Genomic DNA, 19,069 nt, shown 5'->3' on the forward strand with positions numbered 1-19,069 from the left:
TCCTTTAACGAAGTCAATGTGTACACTGAGCTCCTCGATGATCAGAGATCCCTGGAGGTCCCTGGTGAGAAGTCCGCCTGGAGCCAGGAGGGAGGAGGAGCTGGCACAGGAGGTGTGGGGCGAGTGGTCGGAGGGGGGGTGGCCACCCCACCCCCCCTCCGACCACCGCCCCACACCTCCTGTGCCAGCCCTCCTCCCTCCTGCTCCACGGGGACTTCTCACCAGGGACCTCCAGGATCTGCTGATCATCGGAGGAGCTCAGTGTACACAATGACTCGTTAAAGACTGTCGTACCGGCCCATTGAGTGCTAGATGAGACTGGATGCAGCGGCCGCCATTATGGGGAAGTGAGAAAACCCTGAAAAACGATCCCAGACAAACGCATTGTTCAGCTCCTGTTGGACAGGAACTGACCTGTCGGGGACAGAGGGAGGGGACAGCATTGACGTCATCGACTCAGTCACCATTGGTTAAGAGTTTGTACGGCTGCTGTCATGTTGCCATGGAGGGATTGTACAGCCTGACTGCCTAGACCGCTGCTGGTGTGTCTGAGGGGGGAGCAGGGTGAATTATACAATATATATTTTCAGAAACAATACAGAGTATGTGAACAGAGATTTCCACTTAATTGTCGGTGGGGTTATACAGTATAGGCCTTTGTATATCCATCAGGTTTTTTTTTTTCTTCTTTTCCTCTTTTCTTTCAGTGTGTTGTTTTTCACAGGGGTTGGCACATGTATCTGTATAGACCGTCGGTATTGCTTTTCAATACAATAGCAGGCTTCATTGACTTTTCCACAGCCCGCTCTGCACAGAGAGGCTGCGGCTGTGCGACATGACGCGAGCTGAACTCCTGTCACTGCGATCGATCACACCTCGGAGTACAGCTCTGACCATTCAGCGTTTTGTTGAATTATTATTTGGCTGGTTTCATTTTCTGAAAATGAAGTGTGATGTTTTTCTTTTTTTTTTCTGTTCACTGAGAATATATCAGTGTTTTTGTTTTTAGTTTTTTGAGTGGGTGATGGGCACACTCTATCTTTCTCTCTATCTTGATTGGTTCTTTGATTGATTCCTTACGTCATCGATACCATTTTATTTGTTTTTTTATTTTTGCTTTATTTTATTTTCTTCATTACTGCCGTGCCATTTTGTCCCTGACTAGGGTTTGCACTTTTTTTTTTTCTCCATGCACATTTTTTTTTTTTTCTCATTTGACATGTGGTACTAATGCAAAATTGCAAGACAGGCGCTTGTGAGTGTGAATATATTTTCTAAAGTGTAAGTGATTCCTGTGCGTGTGTGTGTGTGTGAATGTGTGTGTGTGTGAATGCAGAAGAGAGCAGTTTACAGTGGTGACTGGATATCCACCTGCTTTATGGGTGCATATGTTTGAGCTGGCTCTGCACAGTTGATTCTTATTGATTTGAATCTGAGGTATCTGGATACAGTTTGTGTGAGCGAGAAAACACACTGGTCTAGTTGGAGTTTTTTTCTTGATTTTACCGTGTGGTTTCCTTTTCCAGTATGTCGCCAGCATAACCAGTTCTGTGTCCATGTTTAACAACTTTGATTGACTCATCCGTATTAACACATAAATGTATATACCGAGGCCAAAACATTTGCAGATTCAGGTAACTCATGGCAAACATTTTTAGTATAGCAGTAATAGTACTGAAAAACTTTATTTTTTATGAGTGGCCTTTTTTTCTGTACTTTTTTACTTAAATGTGAATACTGTTCCAGTCATTGCTGTCACCGATCAAAACACAAGGCTTCTGACTGAGCAAATTCAATCACTCATTTCTACTGTTGATTATTATTTCCTGACAAAATCATGTTTTACACCAATGATTGTAGACGCATTTTTTACAGACACTATCAGTTTCCTGGAATTCTACTGAAAAATTAAACGTGCAATATTACACCCGTTCAGTTTGACACTGAAAAAGCACCTGGATCCTTTTTTTTTTTCTAATTCACACCTTGTCACCATCACATTGAGACCAAAGACTAATCAGCATCTGAGTGCGATATTTTTACCTCAGACTCCCCACAGCCTCCACACCTCAGTACTCAGCACACCACCGTACAGAACAGACCAGTCAGTGGAGTGTGTAGTGGTTTGCTGGTTAACTTATAGTGGTGCCATTTATAATGTCGTTTCTCTAAACCCCTCCCCCAAACAGCGATTGTCCAATCATAACTTTGGAGCGGATCAGTAGTTAAATACTGTCACACAACCTGTTGAATCTTTAAAAGATGATTAACCTGCAATGTTTGAAAAAAGGTTGTTTGCCATTATTCTAGAGGTATTTTCAGAGTGACCAAAGACTCCAACCATCCAGATGAAGAATTATTCTGTCTGCTGAATTATGATTAAAAAAAGAGTCTGGTTTGAAGAGTCTTTTCATATTCTGAAAATACTGTCTAACTAAACCGAATCTAACCCGAACATATGCTAATACACAAGAGGCACAAACTGGGGTTAATGTTTCCCAAGAGTTACGTTCCCCAGACCAGTTGGTTAATCAGTTGTCCTCCTAAAAGTCGTTTCTCTTTTGTTAAAAGTGAAATTGTTTTAAAAAAAAATCTAAATGAGAGCATTTAATCCTCTAAATACACTCTCATTAACACATCAGCTATAACCTACACACCCCAAAGATACACTCACGTGTCACCAAGTACAAACACCAAATTAGGGACTCACTGGCTGTTTTAATGCCTCACACATACCCTCCTTCATAACGCCACTGAGGTCTGATGTGGTCTCATTGGTACCAACCCCATTTTTAAACCCCTGTTCATGAGTCCTCCTAACTTCCTTCCACGATTGTGTTTTAAAGGCAAACAGGAGAGAACAGGGAGGTTTAGTTTAACGCGCCAGTGGCGTCTTCATGCCTACAGATGTTTGTTGTTTTTTTTGTTTTTAAAAAAAAAAAATATATATTGTTAGATCTATCCCTGTGGAGAAAAGCTCTTTGCAATTGCTTGGGACATCTGCTTGTTGCACACTGCCACCTGAAACTGCAAGTGTTTTTATAACCACTCTCCAAACGCAGTCAGAGAAAGTGGCTGACGGTCGGATTCTTCTGCAAAAGCCGAAAATGCTCTGAGCATATAACAGGAGGTTTGTCCGGCAGCCAAACCTTCACTTGCTTCACTGGACTTGACTAATTGCTTTCACTCCCACTTTCTTAACATGTTGTTTGAGATGATGATGATGATGATGATGATGATGATGATAAAGCAGCATAGTGGTGTTGTTGGGATGGGTAACTGCTGTGTGCTGTTCTTTATTCTCTGACTTATGAATTGGATTGGATGGCGGTAGCCAGAGCTGAATGTAAAGAGCTCAATGTAAAGAAACGAGACGTGGACTTTTCTTTCAGCTGTGACCTTGTTTTTATGTTATCATGACACTCCATAGCACACAATAAGACTCAAAATCACACAGTATCATGGCTGTCTGTAATTTCTGTAACTACTGTTGTTTTGATTACATTTGAAATAATAAACAATGTTGTTAAAAACACTCACACTTGTGTACAACTGCTTATGTGTTTGAGTGCATATAGATTTTGTTTAAATTATTTATTTTAGTGTTGGTTTGTCTGAGTAAATTTCTTACAAATAACCACTTTCATTGCTCAATTAATCAGTATTCATGTATGCATTCAAAACACAAATACAATAGAGAATCAATGAGCAGCTGGGAAACTGACATACTAATGCATTATTCTGGTTTAAATGTCACCATAATTAATTTAAGAATGCATGACAAAAAATTTAAATAGGATCATGGGACTGATTCATTTGGAGGAGAGCCGCCGATGTTTGACTGACAGTGAGCTGAACTTTTCCTGTCAGTGCTCATTCTGCTTGTCAGTCACCTTCACGTAGCCCTTTTCTGTTTAAAAAAAAACAAACAAACATGATTTTCTGCACTACATCATCTGTAACTGTGCTGAGAGAGAGCGTGACAGTGGAAAAACTGCTGTCTGGTTTACATGAAATCCTTGGATCAGGTAGATAGTGGAACCGCCTGCCTGCAGATCGAGGAGATAGAGCGCCACAGCAGTATAGAGAGAAAGCTGAGTAAACAAGACAGCAAAGAGAGGGATGGAGCAGAGCTCAGCAAGCTGGGAGCTCAGAAGGCATGAAGGAGGTATGAGGAAGGAGGGGAGATTATTGAATGAGCCAGGCTTTCAGACTTTGTCAGAGAGGACTAGACAACACTGGTTCAGTTGCATGAAGGGCAAGAGGAGGATTTAACTTCCGTAATGTTTGGCACTAGATATAGCTGAAGGGTAGAGTCAGGGAGTAATGAAGTGTGCTGCATAAACACAACAACTGCACATTTTGCCTATAAACTATGATAAGTGGGTGTTAATGGTTGGACACCAAGCTATTACATTCCCCAAATCAAGTTAATGAATCTATTGTGGGCAAGGTCATACCATTGCTGTGAATCATGCTGCCGCTGTTGTAAACACGTCCATCATCTGCGTGACCTGGCATCTTACTGCCATCTTGTGGTCAAACTACAGAAAGTTACTACTGAAGGTACTTCCTGGAGGATTCTCTGTAGCCCCAATTTACAGATGACCCCTAAACGTCTCGCAAGCAGATCACCCCCCTCCCACACACACACACACACACACACACACACACACACACACACACACACACACACACACACAGCTACCTGGGACCCGTGATGCAGACAAATGTGAGTCTGGGAGGTGAAATAAAACATTTTTTTTTACCAGTTTTCGAGACGTGCGATTGAGTAGAGATGACAGTAATCCCAGGAAAGACGCTTGATGTGGCTGTTGACAGAGGAATTATCATCTAATGAACCCAGGTGAGCGTTTCTTCTCAATTAAGTGGATTCTACCGGTGAGTTAGCTACTCAAAGTTAGCTAATTAGCATTAACACTTCATTGCTACAGACTGGAATTGTGTGTCAATGTATTTTGAGAAACCTGATAAGCAAAACCACTAAGGATATAATGTTTTAAGTGATGCAAAACTGTTTATGGTTGTTATGAGCTGTTTAGCCGTCCACCTCTGTCGGCTAATCGCATTAGCCTAAAAGCTATGTAAGTGTAACGTGTTTGGCTGTTGAACTAGCTCTAGTGAAGCACTGGGTGAATTGTGTGTATTTGAACTGTGAATTGTGGTTAAAGTAAATGTGTTGTGCTGTAAAAAATAAATAAATAAATAAATAAATAAGTTAAAGGCAACTGAAACTGAGTTACAGAAAAGGTGACTAAAAGTTCAGAACTGTTATAGTTATCGTAAAGTTGTGTTCATTCTGTTATTATGGACAGTGAAATAAGAAAAATAGGACAATATGATAACTGTTCTGCACATTTGTGTGAATGCTGTTTTTTTTGTTTTTTTTAAGGGAGAATTCAGTGTGTGACGACGTGGAGCTGCTCCATCTGCTGCCGCATCGTCGTTGCTGCTTGCGGACGCCTTCACTGACGTGTGGACGTTGAGTGGTTCCGACGCGCGGTAGGAATTAAGTCAGAGGGAACTTGACTCAGGAGGATTAATTTATTAATTTGCACTTTTTTTTCTGAGATCTCAGATTTTTTTTGTGGGTGCAAAAGATTGAGAAAACCCTTAAAGAGCCCCACGGTCGACCGACAACTCTAAAAAACTCAAGTCATTTAAACTTGATAACTTTAAAGGAAACAAAAAATGCTCAAAAATCAAAGATACAAAGACTATGAATTTGGGTTTAATAGATGTAAATATGACTTCTCTTACACCTATTACCAGGGCTGAGTATTTTCTTTATTCAAGTTTTATTTTATTTTTTTCAATTAATGTATTTCCTTGGTTGCATATACTAGATTTTTTATTTCTATGGTAAGTTTGAGTGGAAATGGTTAAGAAAAACTGAAGTTTGAGTTGAAGGGATGTGTACAAAAGAGAAAATTATACTGAACTAAAGCCTTTGTAAATATTTTTTCCATCTTTTGCTTTAGTCAGTTGTTGCGTGTGTCTTTGTGTGCTGGAGGTCTTGTTACTCTTACCTAGAGTCTGCTATCCCCAATCTCTTTACCGGACCTAGTGGATTGATGAACCTGAGAATCCAGAGTATCTGGGACCAAACTGAACTGTAAGACTTTAGGTTGGAAATACTTTGAGAACCCCAGATACTGATACTTTAGCAGGATATATAAACATTTATTATATTTAGTATATAAACTATTTTAATAGTCAATTAATGGTTTCAGTTATCGCTCCAGCACAATATCAAAACATTCTCTGGTTCCACCTTTGCTAATCAGGATTTACTGCTTTTCTTTAAATGATGATAATAAATGAAATATCTTTGGGTTTTTGACTGTAGGTGAGATAAAACACCTAATTTGGAGACATTATATTGGGCTATTCTAACATTTCATGGGCTAAATGATTAATAGGTCATTCAAGAAAATAAAAAAAAGTCTCTTTTAGGCTAACATTTATAGCCATCTTTCCTAATTAAAACAATAATTTTAAACCTATAAAAGCTTGTGGCAAACACATAATTTAACAAATTAAAGAGGCATATATGAGTGATAAAGTCTTCACATGTGAAGTATTAAAGGAACAGGCACCAGACGTACACTAGATCAAAATATGCATTTATTTGAACAGAAAAATACTAAACAATGCAGCACTCGCTAAATTGAAGCCATTCATTTTTTATCACAAGCAAATCTGAACAGTGTCGGACAATAAGACACACAACGGGTGCAGCAAAAGCCCAGAGAGGATCCTTGGCTTCGTTCATTAATTTCTTAAGAGTAACTTGATTCACATGCTGGACTCAACCACGAGAGATCAAACAAGGTTGACCCTTGAGGAAAAAGGACTTTTAAAGTAACTAATTCACCATTACAAACACAGCTACAAAGGAGTTTATATTAAGTTGCATGACTCAGAGCAGTTTGTCAACGTGCAATATACATGTCTGCCATATTCAGACATTATTACTGGTGGATCCTGTTCTTTATTAATCTTCTCTTATTCTTTTTTTGCTGATTGGCTGACCTCTTGTCACTGACAGTGCTGCCAAGTGACATTAAACCAAATACAGTATGAGCTACATCTTTAGCAGTGTTTGTAATTGTGTTTATTCAGAGTGTTTATATCAACTCCCTAGATCTAAAATAAAATATCCGTAATGAGTGTACAATAGGTCAATCGCTTTCCTGTCTAATGTTTCTGTATTAAATGTCAGCACTCATGTCAGTATTTATCCACACTGGGTGGAACAGTCCTATATATAAACATACAACATTGGATTTGCTTTACTCTGTAATGAATAAAAAATACATTCACGCAGAACACTAATAGCTGCTTTCAGAAACGGATCTATACTATCTACAGCATTCCTTTGATAAAAAAAAAAGCCTTAAGTCAGTTGTAAATCATGGCTCTCTCCTGACCTACTGGTTTTCAAACTGACCATCCTGGTGATTGCATTCACTAGATGTGCCAGTGGGGGAAAAAAGTCCAGATTCGATTGTTGGAGTGAAAACCAGAAAGATCTAGATCCTGAGAGCCAAGACTGAGAACTGATCTGTGACATTTACAAAGAACAATAGATTGAAGGCAAAGATTTCCAACCAGTCCCTCTTTTAGTACCTGATTTACACCCAGGTTAGTTAAAACTAAAACTAGCAGGGCTCTGAGTCTGAACTAGGTATGCTGGCATTTATACTGGTAACCACAGGGAACTGATCTGTGATTGTGGGATATGCAAGGCAACGATTCAACACTATGTGCACCTGTTTATGCTTTGTGCAGCTGGGCCACTCCTATAAGGGCCCCATATACAGTACACAGACACACGAATGACACGAGGCAGGACTGGAGTGATCCAACTGGGCCACACAACCATAGTTAACTACAGTATGTAACCATCTACTGTGCTTTTCCTTAAACTGGGTCCTCCAATGGTGGCATACCACTGCTTCATTAAAGTGGTGGCTGAGGTTAGGAATCAGTCCCAGTAAGGCTCACAAAGGAGGCCTACATAAAACCGCTGTATACCTCCTCATGCAATGTTGGAGTGTCTGTCCAGAGCAGCTGACTCTACCCTGTCAGGAAGAGCCACCATCTCTTTGGAAAAGGTGCTAAATTTGGCATAGCTGGCTGCCAACAAATGCCATAAATGTTGCTTTAGCCCTGTGGAATATTGTACATTTTGACCCCGCTCTCATGCTTATTTACTATGTATACATGAGGACCTCATGGTGCTCAATATTCAATGATGGCATAACAAAGAGTTTTGCTTACTACTTACAAAACCAATTTTCACTAAAATTCAAATTTTTCTACAAACATATTACAAACTTAAAGGTGCCCTGTGGAGTTTAGTAAACAAACAAAAGTTACGTTTACCCTATGTATCCTTGAGGTCTAACAAAACATGTTAAGTGCATTTCAAACAACAAACATTGCCCCGTAGCATGACTAGTGGTCACAAACTCCACAGGGTACCTTTAAGCTTTCAGAATCATTTGAAAGATGTGATAACCACATCGAAATTCCACACAAAGACGCTTTAACATATTTACTTTGCAGAACCTTGGATTGGGTTTAAGAGTCACACCACTCAGATCTGTCACTATCTCTAACAACCCCAGGTTCTCTGAGAGTAACTCACCGGCCAACCCGGTGGAAGTGGCAGCCAGTAAAACCGCTGCTTTAAAGCAACAGACAAAAATCAATAACTGCTCAAGTGCTTTACAACTGTACACTGAGAGTGTAATAAACATCGCAGCATGAGAAAAGCATTTACAGTTTGGTCACAACAAATGGGAATCGTTATAAAAGCAATTCCCTCAACAGTCATCAGCAGATTATTATAGAAACAATTTAGTAGTGCAATTCTGCCATTGGTATCCGCCATGACTAAGGAGTGTATAGACTGGGTTTAAAAATAATGGCGGTTGCCTGCTGTATGTAACAGCTTGTGCTTCCTTGTTTTAGACTAAATAAAATCCATCCCATCACACAGTCTTAAAGACGCCACACTAACAAATAAAATATTGTATGTTAAAACTGGGGAGTATAAATCTTTGAACAGCAAGAGAGAAGGGCATTTAAGTTGAAAAGGCCTCCGATATCATCAGTGAAAAGATACTATATAATAAAGAAAGCACACACAGTCACGTCTGATTAAAAAAATAAATAAAATAAATGGTTTGTACATTAAGTAACATTTCGGTTGATTACCCTTTTTTGTCTCGTCAAATATGCAGCGCTGCCATCAGCACGGCAAGGCAGAGGCTCCGTTAGTCGTGGTTTAGACGGTCCATCAGTCAAGAGTGTCTGGTTAATCTAGAATTGGACACACAGTGCATTATTAATAGGGCTCCATTTTATATATAAACAAGCTTGATCCACATGCATTTAGCTAAAATACTGTGATATCACTGTTATTGAAGTGGTGTTAGAAAGGGAGGAATAATGTTTTGTTTTCTAGGTTTGTCTTTCTTGGGTTGCTATGGAGACCAGAGGAGGAAATGACCAGCTGACTGTGTAAAGGTGCAGAACAGAAATGTAAGAAAAGGTGTTGAGATACTGCAATCTGAATTTCATGCATACCAGCCTGGCACAAAGCGATAATGTTAAGGAAGGTTAACAAATGCATCTACTTAAAAGGCCCCATTAAATTACATATGATTACTTTCCTTGAAACAGCTATATTCAATATTTTTATAACAACAATGGATTGTCTTTAACAGAAATGTCCTAAAAGAAACCCCTAACATTTGAAACTTTACTTTCTCTTGAGCCATGATAGACGCATCACTCACTGGAAAGTGGATCCACCTCCATGGCTTTGGACAAACCCAGTCCAGAGTTCTGTTTGGGGCGTGCCCCCAGATCGCGCCCCACTCCAGCTGTGTTTTGGTTCTCATCCAGACTTTTCTTCTTCTCTTTCTCCACCTCCTCTGGGTTGTAGTAGCCCCCTTCCTCTGCCACCATCTTCTCCACCCTCTCCATCAAACGTCCTACCTGGGGATGCTCCCCAAATATGCAGTTATTTATGACGAAGTACCTTCGCTTACACTTTTCCAACACCCACTGCAGCTCCTTGCCCTCCCTACGGATGTACCTCTCAATTGAAATTGTCCGCAACACCTCCGCCCAGGTGAAAACCACAATCGTATGCATCCACACACCTTCCCCAAAGAGGCTCACATGCTCCTCGATGCGTGCACGGTCCACCTCTGTGAACATGCCAACAGGGATGACCAGCAGGAAGGCATGTGGACCTGGAGTGGAAAGAGAAGCTCCTCTCACTAACTCCTGTTTATAAGAGGGTGGTGTATCCTGGGCGGAGAACCACCCTGGAGTGTCCACCACAATCACCTGCCGCCCCTGCACCTCAGTCTGCCTCTTCACACAGAACTCAGCTGCTCGCTCCAGGCGGAATTCCTCTCGGCCTATGATAGTGTTGCCCGTCAGGCTCTTCCCCGGCCACCTCCAACCCAGCACCACCAGTCGAACTTCAGGCAGGCGGTTGACTGCTTGGGCTGCAGCTGCTGTCTTTTTAGCCTCCTCTTCTGTCCCAGAGGCATCTCCGGCTGTGGTCACTGAATTGAAAAGAGACAGTGTTGGGATGGGATGTAGTAGAGTGCAAAAACGTTTTAACAAGCATTTCTTTTACCAACTTTCCCAAATTAAACTTTTGTCCACGATTTACCTTAGCTTCCCAATAAAAAGTAGTGGAAAGTAACCAAGTACATCTACTCAAGTACTGTAGTTAATTACAATTTTTACGTACTCTTACAGGAGTAGTTTCTTTTTCGGCTCTTTGGCTCTATAGGCAAATGAAAAAGTACATTTATGTGTACTAAATAGTAGTTACTTGTAGTTACTTTACAGATTAAGATGACTAAATAAAATCGTCCAATTAGTTAAGATATATAAATATAGGTTGAGATAAGACGGTATTCATCCCAGGGAAAAATATACAAACTACTCGGCAGTGTATTAAGTAACCATCTTGCGATAAAAAAAAAAGTAAAAAGTCGTAATACTTAGTTAATAACGATGTAAGATTAACCGAAATGTACACAACGTTTTTCTAACATCCTCTCACATTAGTTGCTACGTGTGAAACGTGTCACCGTCCGGTTTAGAGGGTAATGTTTAGCCTGGAAACTGTCTGCTAACTTAGCGCTAATTTTTGTAGCCACAGAAACTGGCCATACTTATTTGACAACTACAATCTTTTTGTTTTTACAAACAGTTTTAGAAAGATAATAACGTTACTGGCTTACCTCCTGTCTGGTGTGGTCTGTTCGCTTCCATAATGTGTTTTAATCCAGATCTTCGTCTGTTTCAGGTGTTATTTTGTCTTTAGGTGGCTAGTTCCTCGGACCAGGACTTCCCCTTGTAGAAGTCACAAGCTAACTGGTGTGTAAAGATGTTATCTTCCGGCCACACATCTTTCAAAATAAAACCATGGCAAACTGGATGTAATATAACTACACTGCAGTAGCAAAGTAAAAGTTTAAAGCTCAAATCAAAATGAATATGGCAATATTTAGCACAATAACACGTGTTTTTAAAATCACAATATTACAGGGACTTATAGAGTCCATCCTAAAAAATATCTATGCCACTCATAATGAACTGCAGTGGTCCAACTCTTCAACTGGTAGTGCAGCCACATCATACAGCAGATAAATACACCAAGATAACAGCAGATATCAGGCAAGATTATTAGGGGAATTATTTTATTGTTGAACATTGAAAGGCAGTATATTTACAGTGTTAATGCAAGGTCTACGTTTATTTACAGTGGTCCAACATAGAATGCTCAATGTGTTAAAGACACCACAGTCCTCTTCATGTCTTCATCAGGCTTATATAAGCAGTAGATTCTGAGGTTGGCTATGAATGGCACATGAAAAGAAACAGAGGTAGTGAAGAAAAGAAAAGCAGATTTAAAATTACAGTTTGCTGATTCCTTCACTTAAAATTTTTTATTTCTTGATAAATATAATCTGCAAAGTAGCTATAAGGTTGTCGATTGTTTTTAAAAAATAATAATGTACTTCATTTTCCCTAAAAAACCTCAAAATATCTTTACAAAAAAAAAAAAAAAAAAAACTTCATATCATATCTCTTTGTCACTTTCTGTGACTATAACGGTGCCTTTTTTATGTACTTAAGTTGCCCATGATGCCAGCATACGCATGTCGTCATCATCTTCAGCCCTTTTCTTGGTTGCTGTAAAAAGAAATAAACAGTTAACAATTAAAGCTATTAAAGTATAATGGAACATTCATCAGGGATTAATTTGTTTTAATATGTTTTATTTAATCATTTTCAACAAAAACTAATAATATAAAGCTATTCGTAACAGATAAATGACTCGTACAATACAACATCAGTGTCAGCCACATGCTTGTAGTTTTGGGAAAGAGATTAATTTGTCAAAATCAAGATTGTATTGTTCAGATGAAATTGTGAAAGTGCCATGTGAATTTTCAAATATGTACAGTAGTGGTTAAAAACTTTATTTACTGTTGTAGGCCTGTGCTATGTTGTACTTACTTGCGCGCTGACTGGGCCGTGCTGTAGGCAGCTTGGAGCTGGGTACGCTGGGTAGTCCGCCCATACTCTTCATGTTCTCCTCAAGCTCCTCCTGTTCCAGCTCCGCCAGCTCTGCCAGCAGCTCATCCTAAGAAAACACATAAGGTAAACAACACACAGAGTTTTGTCAGATGCATTTTTGGAGAGCAAGAAATGGATAAGCAAGCTACACACAGAAAGTACCACACATATCTTAAAATATATGTCACAAACTGCCAAAAAAAAAAGGAGAGAGTGCCATAAAAGTTGATTTTGACAGGAGAGGTAGAAGAGGTATCAACCTCATCAAATGTCTCGCCGAAAGGTCTGGAAATGGCCTCACTGATCTCTTGAGCCACATCCTGTTGCTCTGTGATATCCTGCATCAGATCATCTATTTTGTCAACATCCCTGAAAAAGAGAAGAGAGATATACATCTCTTAAAATTGGTGCACTGTTGGGTCTCCTATCAAAAAGATACAAGCAGTGCCATTTACCAGTTTTAGACATTTCAGGTAAATTACTACAAAAAAAATTGCAGTTTTATTGGTTATACCAGGAGGTTCTTACATGTTCTCATGGACTTGCTTCATGGCCTTGGCAGCAAAGCCCATATTCTTCAGGACCTCTGTGTTGGTGTGCGAGTTCTCTAGAGCTTCTCTCTGAAATTCGATGGTGGAGAGAGTGCCATCAATCTGGGTGAGCTGCTGCTCCAAGCGCTTCTTCCTCTTCAGGGCCTGCAGAGCAGCTGATACAGAGAGATTGCAGAAGTCACTCAAGTGCAACTCTGTCTAATAATTTCTCACCTTTCACTCTGATTGAGAAGCGTTAGGAGTTAAACTGAAAAGAGACAGGGTTCCTCCCATTACATAACAATGGTTATTATTAGTCTGAGGTGATTCACCTAAGCAATGCAGCAGCTCAAGGTTTCATATGAGAAAACACTGAGTTTCTTTAACAACTACAAAAACGTTGAGCATTAATATTAATCAATTCTTTGGTTTCTTTTCTGTCACCTCACTTGTTACAAACCCATTTGTACAAACCCATTATGCTTGCTGCTGCTTTTGCTCACGGGAAAACAACATCACAACAAAACAATCACTGTAGGCCAATAATCCCATAGAGGAGCGTATATCAAACCTCTTTAACCACCTCCCTTCATACCTGTAAGGAGTCTTAGTTTGATATTTGCCTTAAAAAGACGATAATATTAACTTTTTAAGCACAAACTTAAAGAGCCTGTGGGCCTATTTTCTGAATGTCCTTGGCTCGAGAAAACAGGTGCACCGGTTTTTCTGACGAGCACAGAAACATACCCCTCTTGTTTTTTGTGCCATTCTTCTTGGCTATCATTATTTCTTGCTCTATCCTCTTCTCCAGGTAGTCTTGTTTCTTCGTCAGCATTTCCTCTGTTTCCCGCAGTTTGTGAATGGCCTCCTGAGGGGAAGGTCCTCCCCGCGACCGGTGGTGTTTGGACTTCGAAGAGCTCGATGAACTCGAGCTGGAACTCCCCTTGAATAATTTCGCGATTTTGCTCATTTTTGCGGCCTTTGGAGTAAAGTGCTCAGGTAACTAAAACTCTGACGACCCACTCCAGTGTTTCTACTGGTAGATATGTTGTTAGCAGACTTTCCTGTTCGACGGCTTAGTGCTTTCAATTCAAATCAGCCAGTGAACGAACCTTTCACCACACCTTTCACCTATGCCTTTCACCAATACCTGAGTGACGTATTGTCACCTGACGCCCTGCCTCCCCTTTCACCCTGAAACTTCTTTCCTCCGTTCACTACGTTTCACAATGATTAACAAAAACAACTTTTTATTAGTCCTTTGATGAATTATGACTTATATTGTTATAGATGTAACCTTAAAGCGAATGAAGAAAGGAATACTAAAAGTAGAACGAATTAAAAAAAAATATATGTATATATACATATATATATACATATATATAATAAATTATATAAATGTGCAATTTATTAAGTCGAAGTCAATTCTATTGCAGACATAAAATATAGTTTCTCGTAGTGAAACTTTATTTATTCTATAAATTTAAAAAGAAAGTCTCAGTCACGTGATTAGCCTCTTGGGGTCAAAGTTCGTGTTGACATCCGCAGACTCACGGCTAACTAATGGCTGATTTAGATATTGGGAAACATTGTCAAATCGATTCCTGCAATCTTAAAGGTCTGTTTCAACTTCACCTGAGTTGTAATAAGTAAACATGTTGAAGTGTGACATTACTCTGCCGTCATTTGTTAATAATAAAACACACCCAGCGTCTGTTTAGCATGGTTAGCCTGTCAGCTAGCTTGGTTAGCTAACCGCTGACTGTATCATCTTTGTCTGACACCAGTGTTCAGTTTATGTTCACATCTGCATGTTCGCATCTTCTGTAAAACGTCAGACACTAATCGTGAGAAAATTCAGTCTGGTTTATGGCTTAGGCAGCCCGTTAACTAGGCTGTTAATGTACGTTTGTTTTCTAAAAGAGAAAATGCAGTTACATTGGTGACTAGTTTCAGTAGGCAGTCTCACTGCAGGGGATGTAGAAACTTCAATATCTACTTAGGTCTGTAATAATTACGTCTCATACCTCAGTTCATTATCGTGAACCCTGTAATAAACAGTCTGACAGGTATGCAGTTTGTTGTTGTATTAACCCTACTATGAAAATCGGTTGGTTGAGCTTGTTCTCTCCATCCTTCTTACAGATTTCCTTCCATTTGTCTGTGATTCCTGCAGTGGCGTTTTCTGGTGAGATATGAAGCGATTTCAGAATTAGAGATGTCCAGACCTTTAACTCCAACTAATTGAGTAGTTAAAACTACAATGCTAAATACTCAATGTGAAAGTATTGCTATTATAATTGTGCTTTTTTTTTTTGACTGATACATCCTCCCTTCATGAAGGTTATAATTGAAACTTTTTTATTGAAACTGTTTTATAGAGGTGTTGATATCAACTGAATGATCAGTTTGGATGATGTTATTTGTGTAGCTATCGAACTGTATCATTGCCTACCCTCATTGATATAAATGCAGTTGACAAAATAATTGAAACACTAGTCTGTATAATCCAATACAATTAAATAGCACCACAAACTGCAGCCTCCAAAACACCATACGATTGAATCACCACCTCTAAAACAGTTCTACAAAATCTGAACATTCTATCCTCAATGAAGAGAGGATTTATTTCAGGAGTGTTGTATTCAACTGCATCAGTTTCAGCTAGGTGTCACTAATGAACTGCCAAACAGAATCTAGTGTGAGCTTCTAATTTGTGAGACTTAGCTGTATGTATATGAAAGTAAATTGAATTTCTTTGGGTTTGATCAAACAAAACAGGACATTTGTCACATTGGGATTATTATTATTATCTGACATTTTATTGATTAAACAATTTATTAAAAAAGTAATTGGCAGACTGAGTTTGAAAAGAAATGGGAAACGGCATACAACAATATTAGGTGCCACAATTTTGTTCTGAAATACAGTGGAGGTAAAGTATAAATTATATGAAATACAAAATACTAAAAAACTATCTCATAACTGAACTTAAGTGCAGTAAATTGAGTTCAGTGACTAAATGTACTTTTTTATCTTAGACATTCCAGGTATGTACACAATGTCATGCATCTTTTTGTCTCTTACAGCCTTGAGCACAGAAGCAGAGAGGCCCACTCATGTCCTGAGGTAGGCTGTACTGTGGATGAAGTGTTTAATGTTCTTCTTTGATAAGATTGGGACAAATACATTGTTCTTCTTCCCTGACACTAAGATACTAGCTGTGTTGTCTTTGTACCTAATTTCCTCTAACCTGTTTTTAGGAGTCAGTGAAAAGGGAACCAAGGACTGCTGGTGGCAGTACAAGTTATTCATGCTCATTTGAAGACTGCAAGGGGAAAGAGTTGTTGCCAGTAATATGTCCGCAGTGTGAAAAACATTTCTGTTTGGTGTAGGTTTGCAGTTTTTTTTTCCCTCTCTTTCATGAAACAATATAATTAATCCTGACATGGACTATGGTTCCTGTGCTGATTTGGACTTGATAGAGATGGACTCAAAATGAAGGAGTTATTGTTGTAAGTAAAAGGTTCTCATTTTTTTGTTCTTGACTTATAGCCATCGTCATCAAGATGATCACAAGTGTGAGAAGTTGGAGGTCCAAAAGCCTCGTATGGCAGCCACTAAAGAGCTCGTGCAAAAAATAGTGGGTAAGTTACAGTGTAGAACAGGTATCTTGCCAATATGGCTTTTTCTTATGTCATTCCTTTTTTGTCCACATGGGATCAGTATTAAACAAATTGCTGGCATCTTTGTCATAGCTAATGCACATCTGTTTGTATTACTTCACCTCTGTACATTAGGATTATGTTGTCACTCTATTGTGTCTACTCAGAGTCAAAGCATGGATCCAAAAGTAAAGGACGTAGAGGAGCAAAGAACAGTGCAACTGCAGCTAAGGTAGCGTTAATGAAACTGAAACTGCATGCTGCAGGAGACAAGGGACTACCACAGGTAAAATCCTAGCTATTATGTATTTAATTCCCAAAAAGAGCTTTATATATTGACATAATTAACTTTGCATATTATCCTCAGTGTGCCTCTGTGTATGATTCTGTTTATTATTTTGTCCAGCTGACTAGTTCCTCTCCTTTTTTGGCTTTCCAGACAGAGAGAACCTATTTTCAGGTTTATCTCCCTAAAGAATCTAAAGACTCCAGCCAACCCATGTTCTTCTGCTCCAAATGGAGTGTGGGAAAAGTGGTGGATTATGCAGCCTCTCTAGCTAGCCTCAAGAACAACAATAATGTACTGACAGCTAAGGTAAAAACTAGTACGAATAGAGTTACTGATAATCACAAAACATTTTATTAACACATTTACAACTACAGATAAGTGACTGATCAGTTTCTCCCACCTCTCACATTACTTTCTTCTTCAACTACCTTGTCTTCTTCATGACTCCCACTAAAAACAAAAAAATAAAGTAGGGTAAAAATACTAAAATACTCACTGTCAACAGTGAAGTGAACAGTGAAATTTCTATGTATATATCAACCCTGTTTGCACACATGAAATGCAAATGATGACCTTCCTGCCCACAGCATGTGACAACAGCAAGAAAGGACTCTGCTCACAGGAAGTTGGGTTAAGCTGTGTTAAATGTTTTGCATGTCAATGTTTTTGTTTTAGAAGAAGTTTTTTTTTTCACAGTATGTTAACTTAGTGAAGCTCCTCTTTAACACAAAACCAGACATTTGATTTTCTCCCCCCTATTGTCCCATTCTCTGGTAAAAACTGTTTATATTTAGGTAGTAATTTGTTTGAATAAATGAATTTAGAGAAGCCTAGCTAAACACTTTTTGGAAGGATGCATATATAGTATTTTGCTGTTGAATATCCACAAGCAAATCTTGAAATTGTCTCTCATTTTTTATCACGCTTTGATTACACATATTTAATCAAAGTTTATACCATAAAGAACAAAAAAAATCCAGATAATTTCTCATAATATTCAGAAAGGAATTCTATATTACATTTTTCCTGAATATTCTAAATATAGTTGATGAAATTATAATACAGTATAAAAACAGTCTATGTCTTGACAGCATGTCTCCCTCCTCTGTGTTTGCAGAAGTTGCGGTTATGTCATCCTCAGACAGGTGAGGCTTTGCGGATGGATGACACCCTGTTCTCCCTGCTGGCTCACCCTGAAACTCCCCTTTACAATGGGGGTAATGTAATCCTGGAGTACCTGGATAATGAGAGCATAGGCCTGGGGGATGTTTCTGACTATATCACACAGACCTGACAAACCAATAGATTTCTATATAAAATATGTTTTTATTTCAATAAAATATTCTTTTGAAATATTTGACTTTGGTTTTTCATTTCATTAGAGAATAATGCAGCATATTAATTCACTTTGCAGCATATGCACATCCAATCTGTTTTATTTCCCTGCTGTGAATTAAATCTGCATTATAAACATTAATGATCTTATTGATGGACGACCCAGGTGGGACTTGAACCCACAATCCCCAGCTCCGGAGGCTGATGCCTTATCCATTAGGCCACTGGGCCGTTGAATTAAATTAATAGTGGCTTTTATTTTATTTTTATTTACAGCAAGTAGGGGACCTGGGGCAATGTTTTGTTTTGTTTTGTTTTGTTTTTGTTTTTTTACAATATTGGTTTACAAGTTAAAAGCACAACATTTTTCACCCGGACGCTTAAATTTTGTTTTGTTTTATTGCATCATCGTGCTATTGCTACGTGCTTGAGGGCATGATATGTCTGTATCTTTAATTAAATTAATCAGCACATTTCCTATGATTTAGTGCAGTGCAGTGTTTCACAGAAGATATACATTCAGAAGACGTAGAAGGCAAAAATAACAGGGGAAACTTCAAAACGAAAACTAAATCTAGAAAACTGAGAGGAAAAAGACAAAA

General features: G+C 38.9%; 3 protein-coding genes and 1 non-coding gene across 6 annotated transcripts; 1 reads left to right on the plus strand and 3 right to left on the minus strand.

Moving 5' to 3' along the window:
* Positions 1–6,641: 6,641 nt before the first annotated feature.
* On the minus strand, positions 6,642–11,424 carry LOC111237838 (GTPase IMAP family member 4-like). Of its 2 annotated transcripts, XM_022767107.1 has the most exons (3): positions 11,307–11,424; positions 9,834–10,616; positions 6,642–9,354 (listed from the first exon to the last, which is right to left on the minus strand). In XM_022767107.1, exons 1-3 carry the CDS (start codon positions 11,335–11,337, stop codon positions 9,350–9,352), a joined length of 819 nt encoding a protein of 272 aa, XP_022622828.1. In that variant the 5' UTR covers positions 11,338–11,424; the 3' UTR covers positions 6,642–9,349. The 2 variants fall into 2 exon arrangements, with proteins under 2 accessions (XP_022622828.1, XP_022622827.1); XM_022767106.1 differs by lacking the exon at positions 6,642–9,354 and having other exon boundaries at positions 9,826–10,616.
* A 335-nt stretch (positions 11,425–11,759) lies between these two features.
* Positions 11,760–14,303, minus strand: LOC111237902 (charged multivesicular body protein 4c-like). Its single transcript, XM_022767209.1, has 5 exons — positions 13,926–14,303; positions 13,177–13,354; positions 12,909–13,017; positions 12,589–12,715; positions 11,760–12,261 (listed from the first exon to the last, which is right to left on the minus strand). Exons 1-5 carry the CDS (start codon positions 14,146–14,148, stop codon positions 12,200–12,202), a joined length of 699 nt encoding a protein of 232 aa, XP_022622930.1. The 5' UTR covers positions 14,149–14,303; the 3' UTR covers positions 11,760–12,199.
* A 409-nt stretch (positions 14,304–14,712) lies between these two features.
* zfand1 (zinc finger AN1-type containing 1) lies at positions 14,713–18,429 on the plus strand. Of its 2 annotated transcripts, XM_022767217.1 has the most exons (8): positions 14,713–14,796; positions 15,324–15,366; positions 16,268–16,307; positions 16,442–16,569; positions 16,734–16,825; positions 17,011–17,129; positions 17,283–17,438; positions 18,250–18,429. In XM_022767217.1, the coding sequence occupies exons 1-8, from the start codon at positions 14,742–14,744 to the stop codon at positions 18,424–18,426; spliced, it is 810 nt and encodes a 269-aa protein (XP_022622938.1). In that variant the 5' UTR covers positions 14,713–14,741; the 3' UTR covers positions 18,427–18,429. The 2 variants fall into 2 exon arrangements, with proteins under 2 accessions (XP_022622938.1, XP_022622939.1); XM_022767218.1 differs by lacking the exon at positions 17,283–17,438.
* Positions 18,430–18,625: 196 nt separating this feature from the next.
* Positions 18,626–18,698, minus strand: trnar-ccg. Its single transcript has one exon. It is a non-coding gene; the product is annotated as a tRNA-Arg (tRNA).
* Between the last annotated feature and the right edge of the window lie 371 nt (positions 18,699–19,069).

The sequence above is a fragment of the Seriola dumerili genome, unplaced genomic scaffold (assembly GCF_002260705.1).
Source record: "Seriola dumerili isolate Sdu_G_001 unplaced genomic scaffold, Sdu_1.0 BDQW01001124.1, whole genome shotgun sequence".
Lineage (NCBI taxonomy): Eukaryota > Metazoa > Chordata > Actinopteri > Carangiformes > Carangidae > Seriola > Seriola dumerili.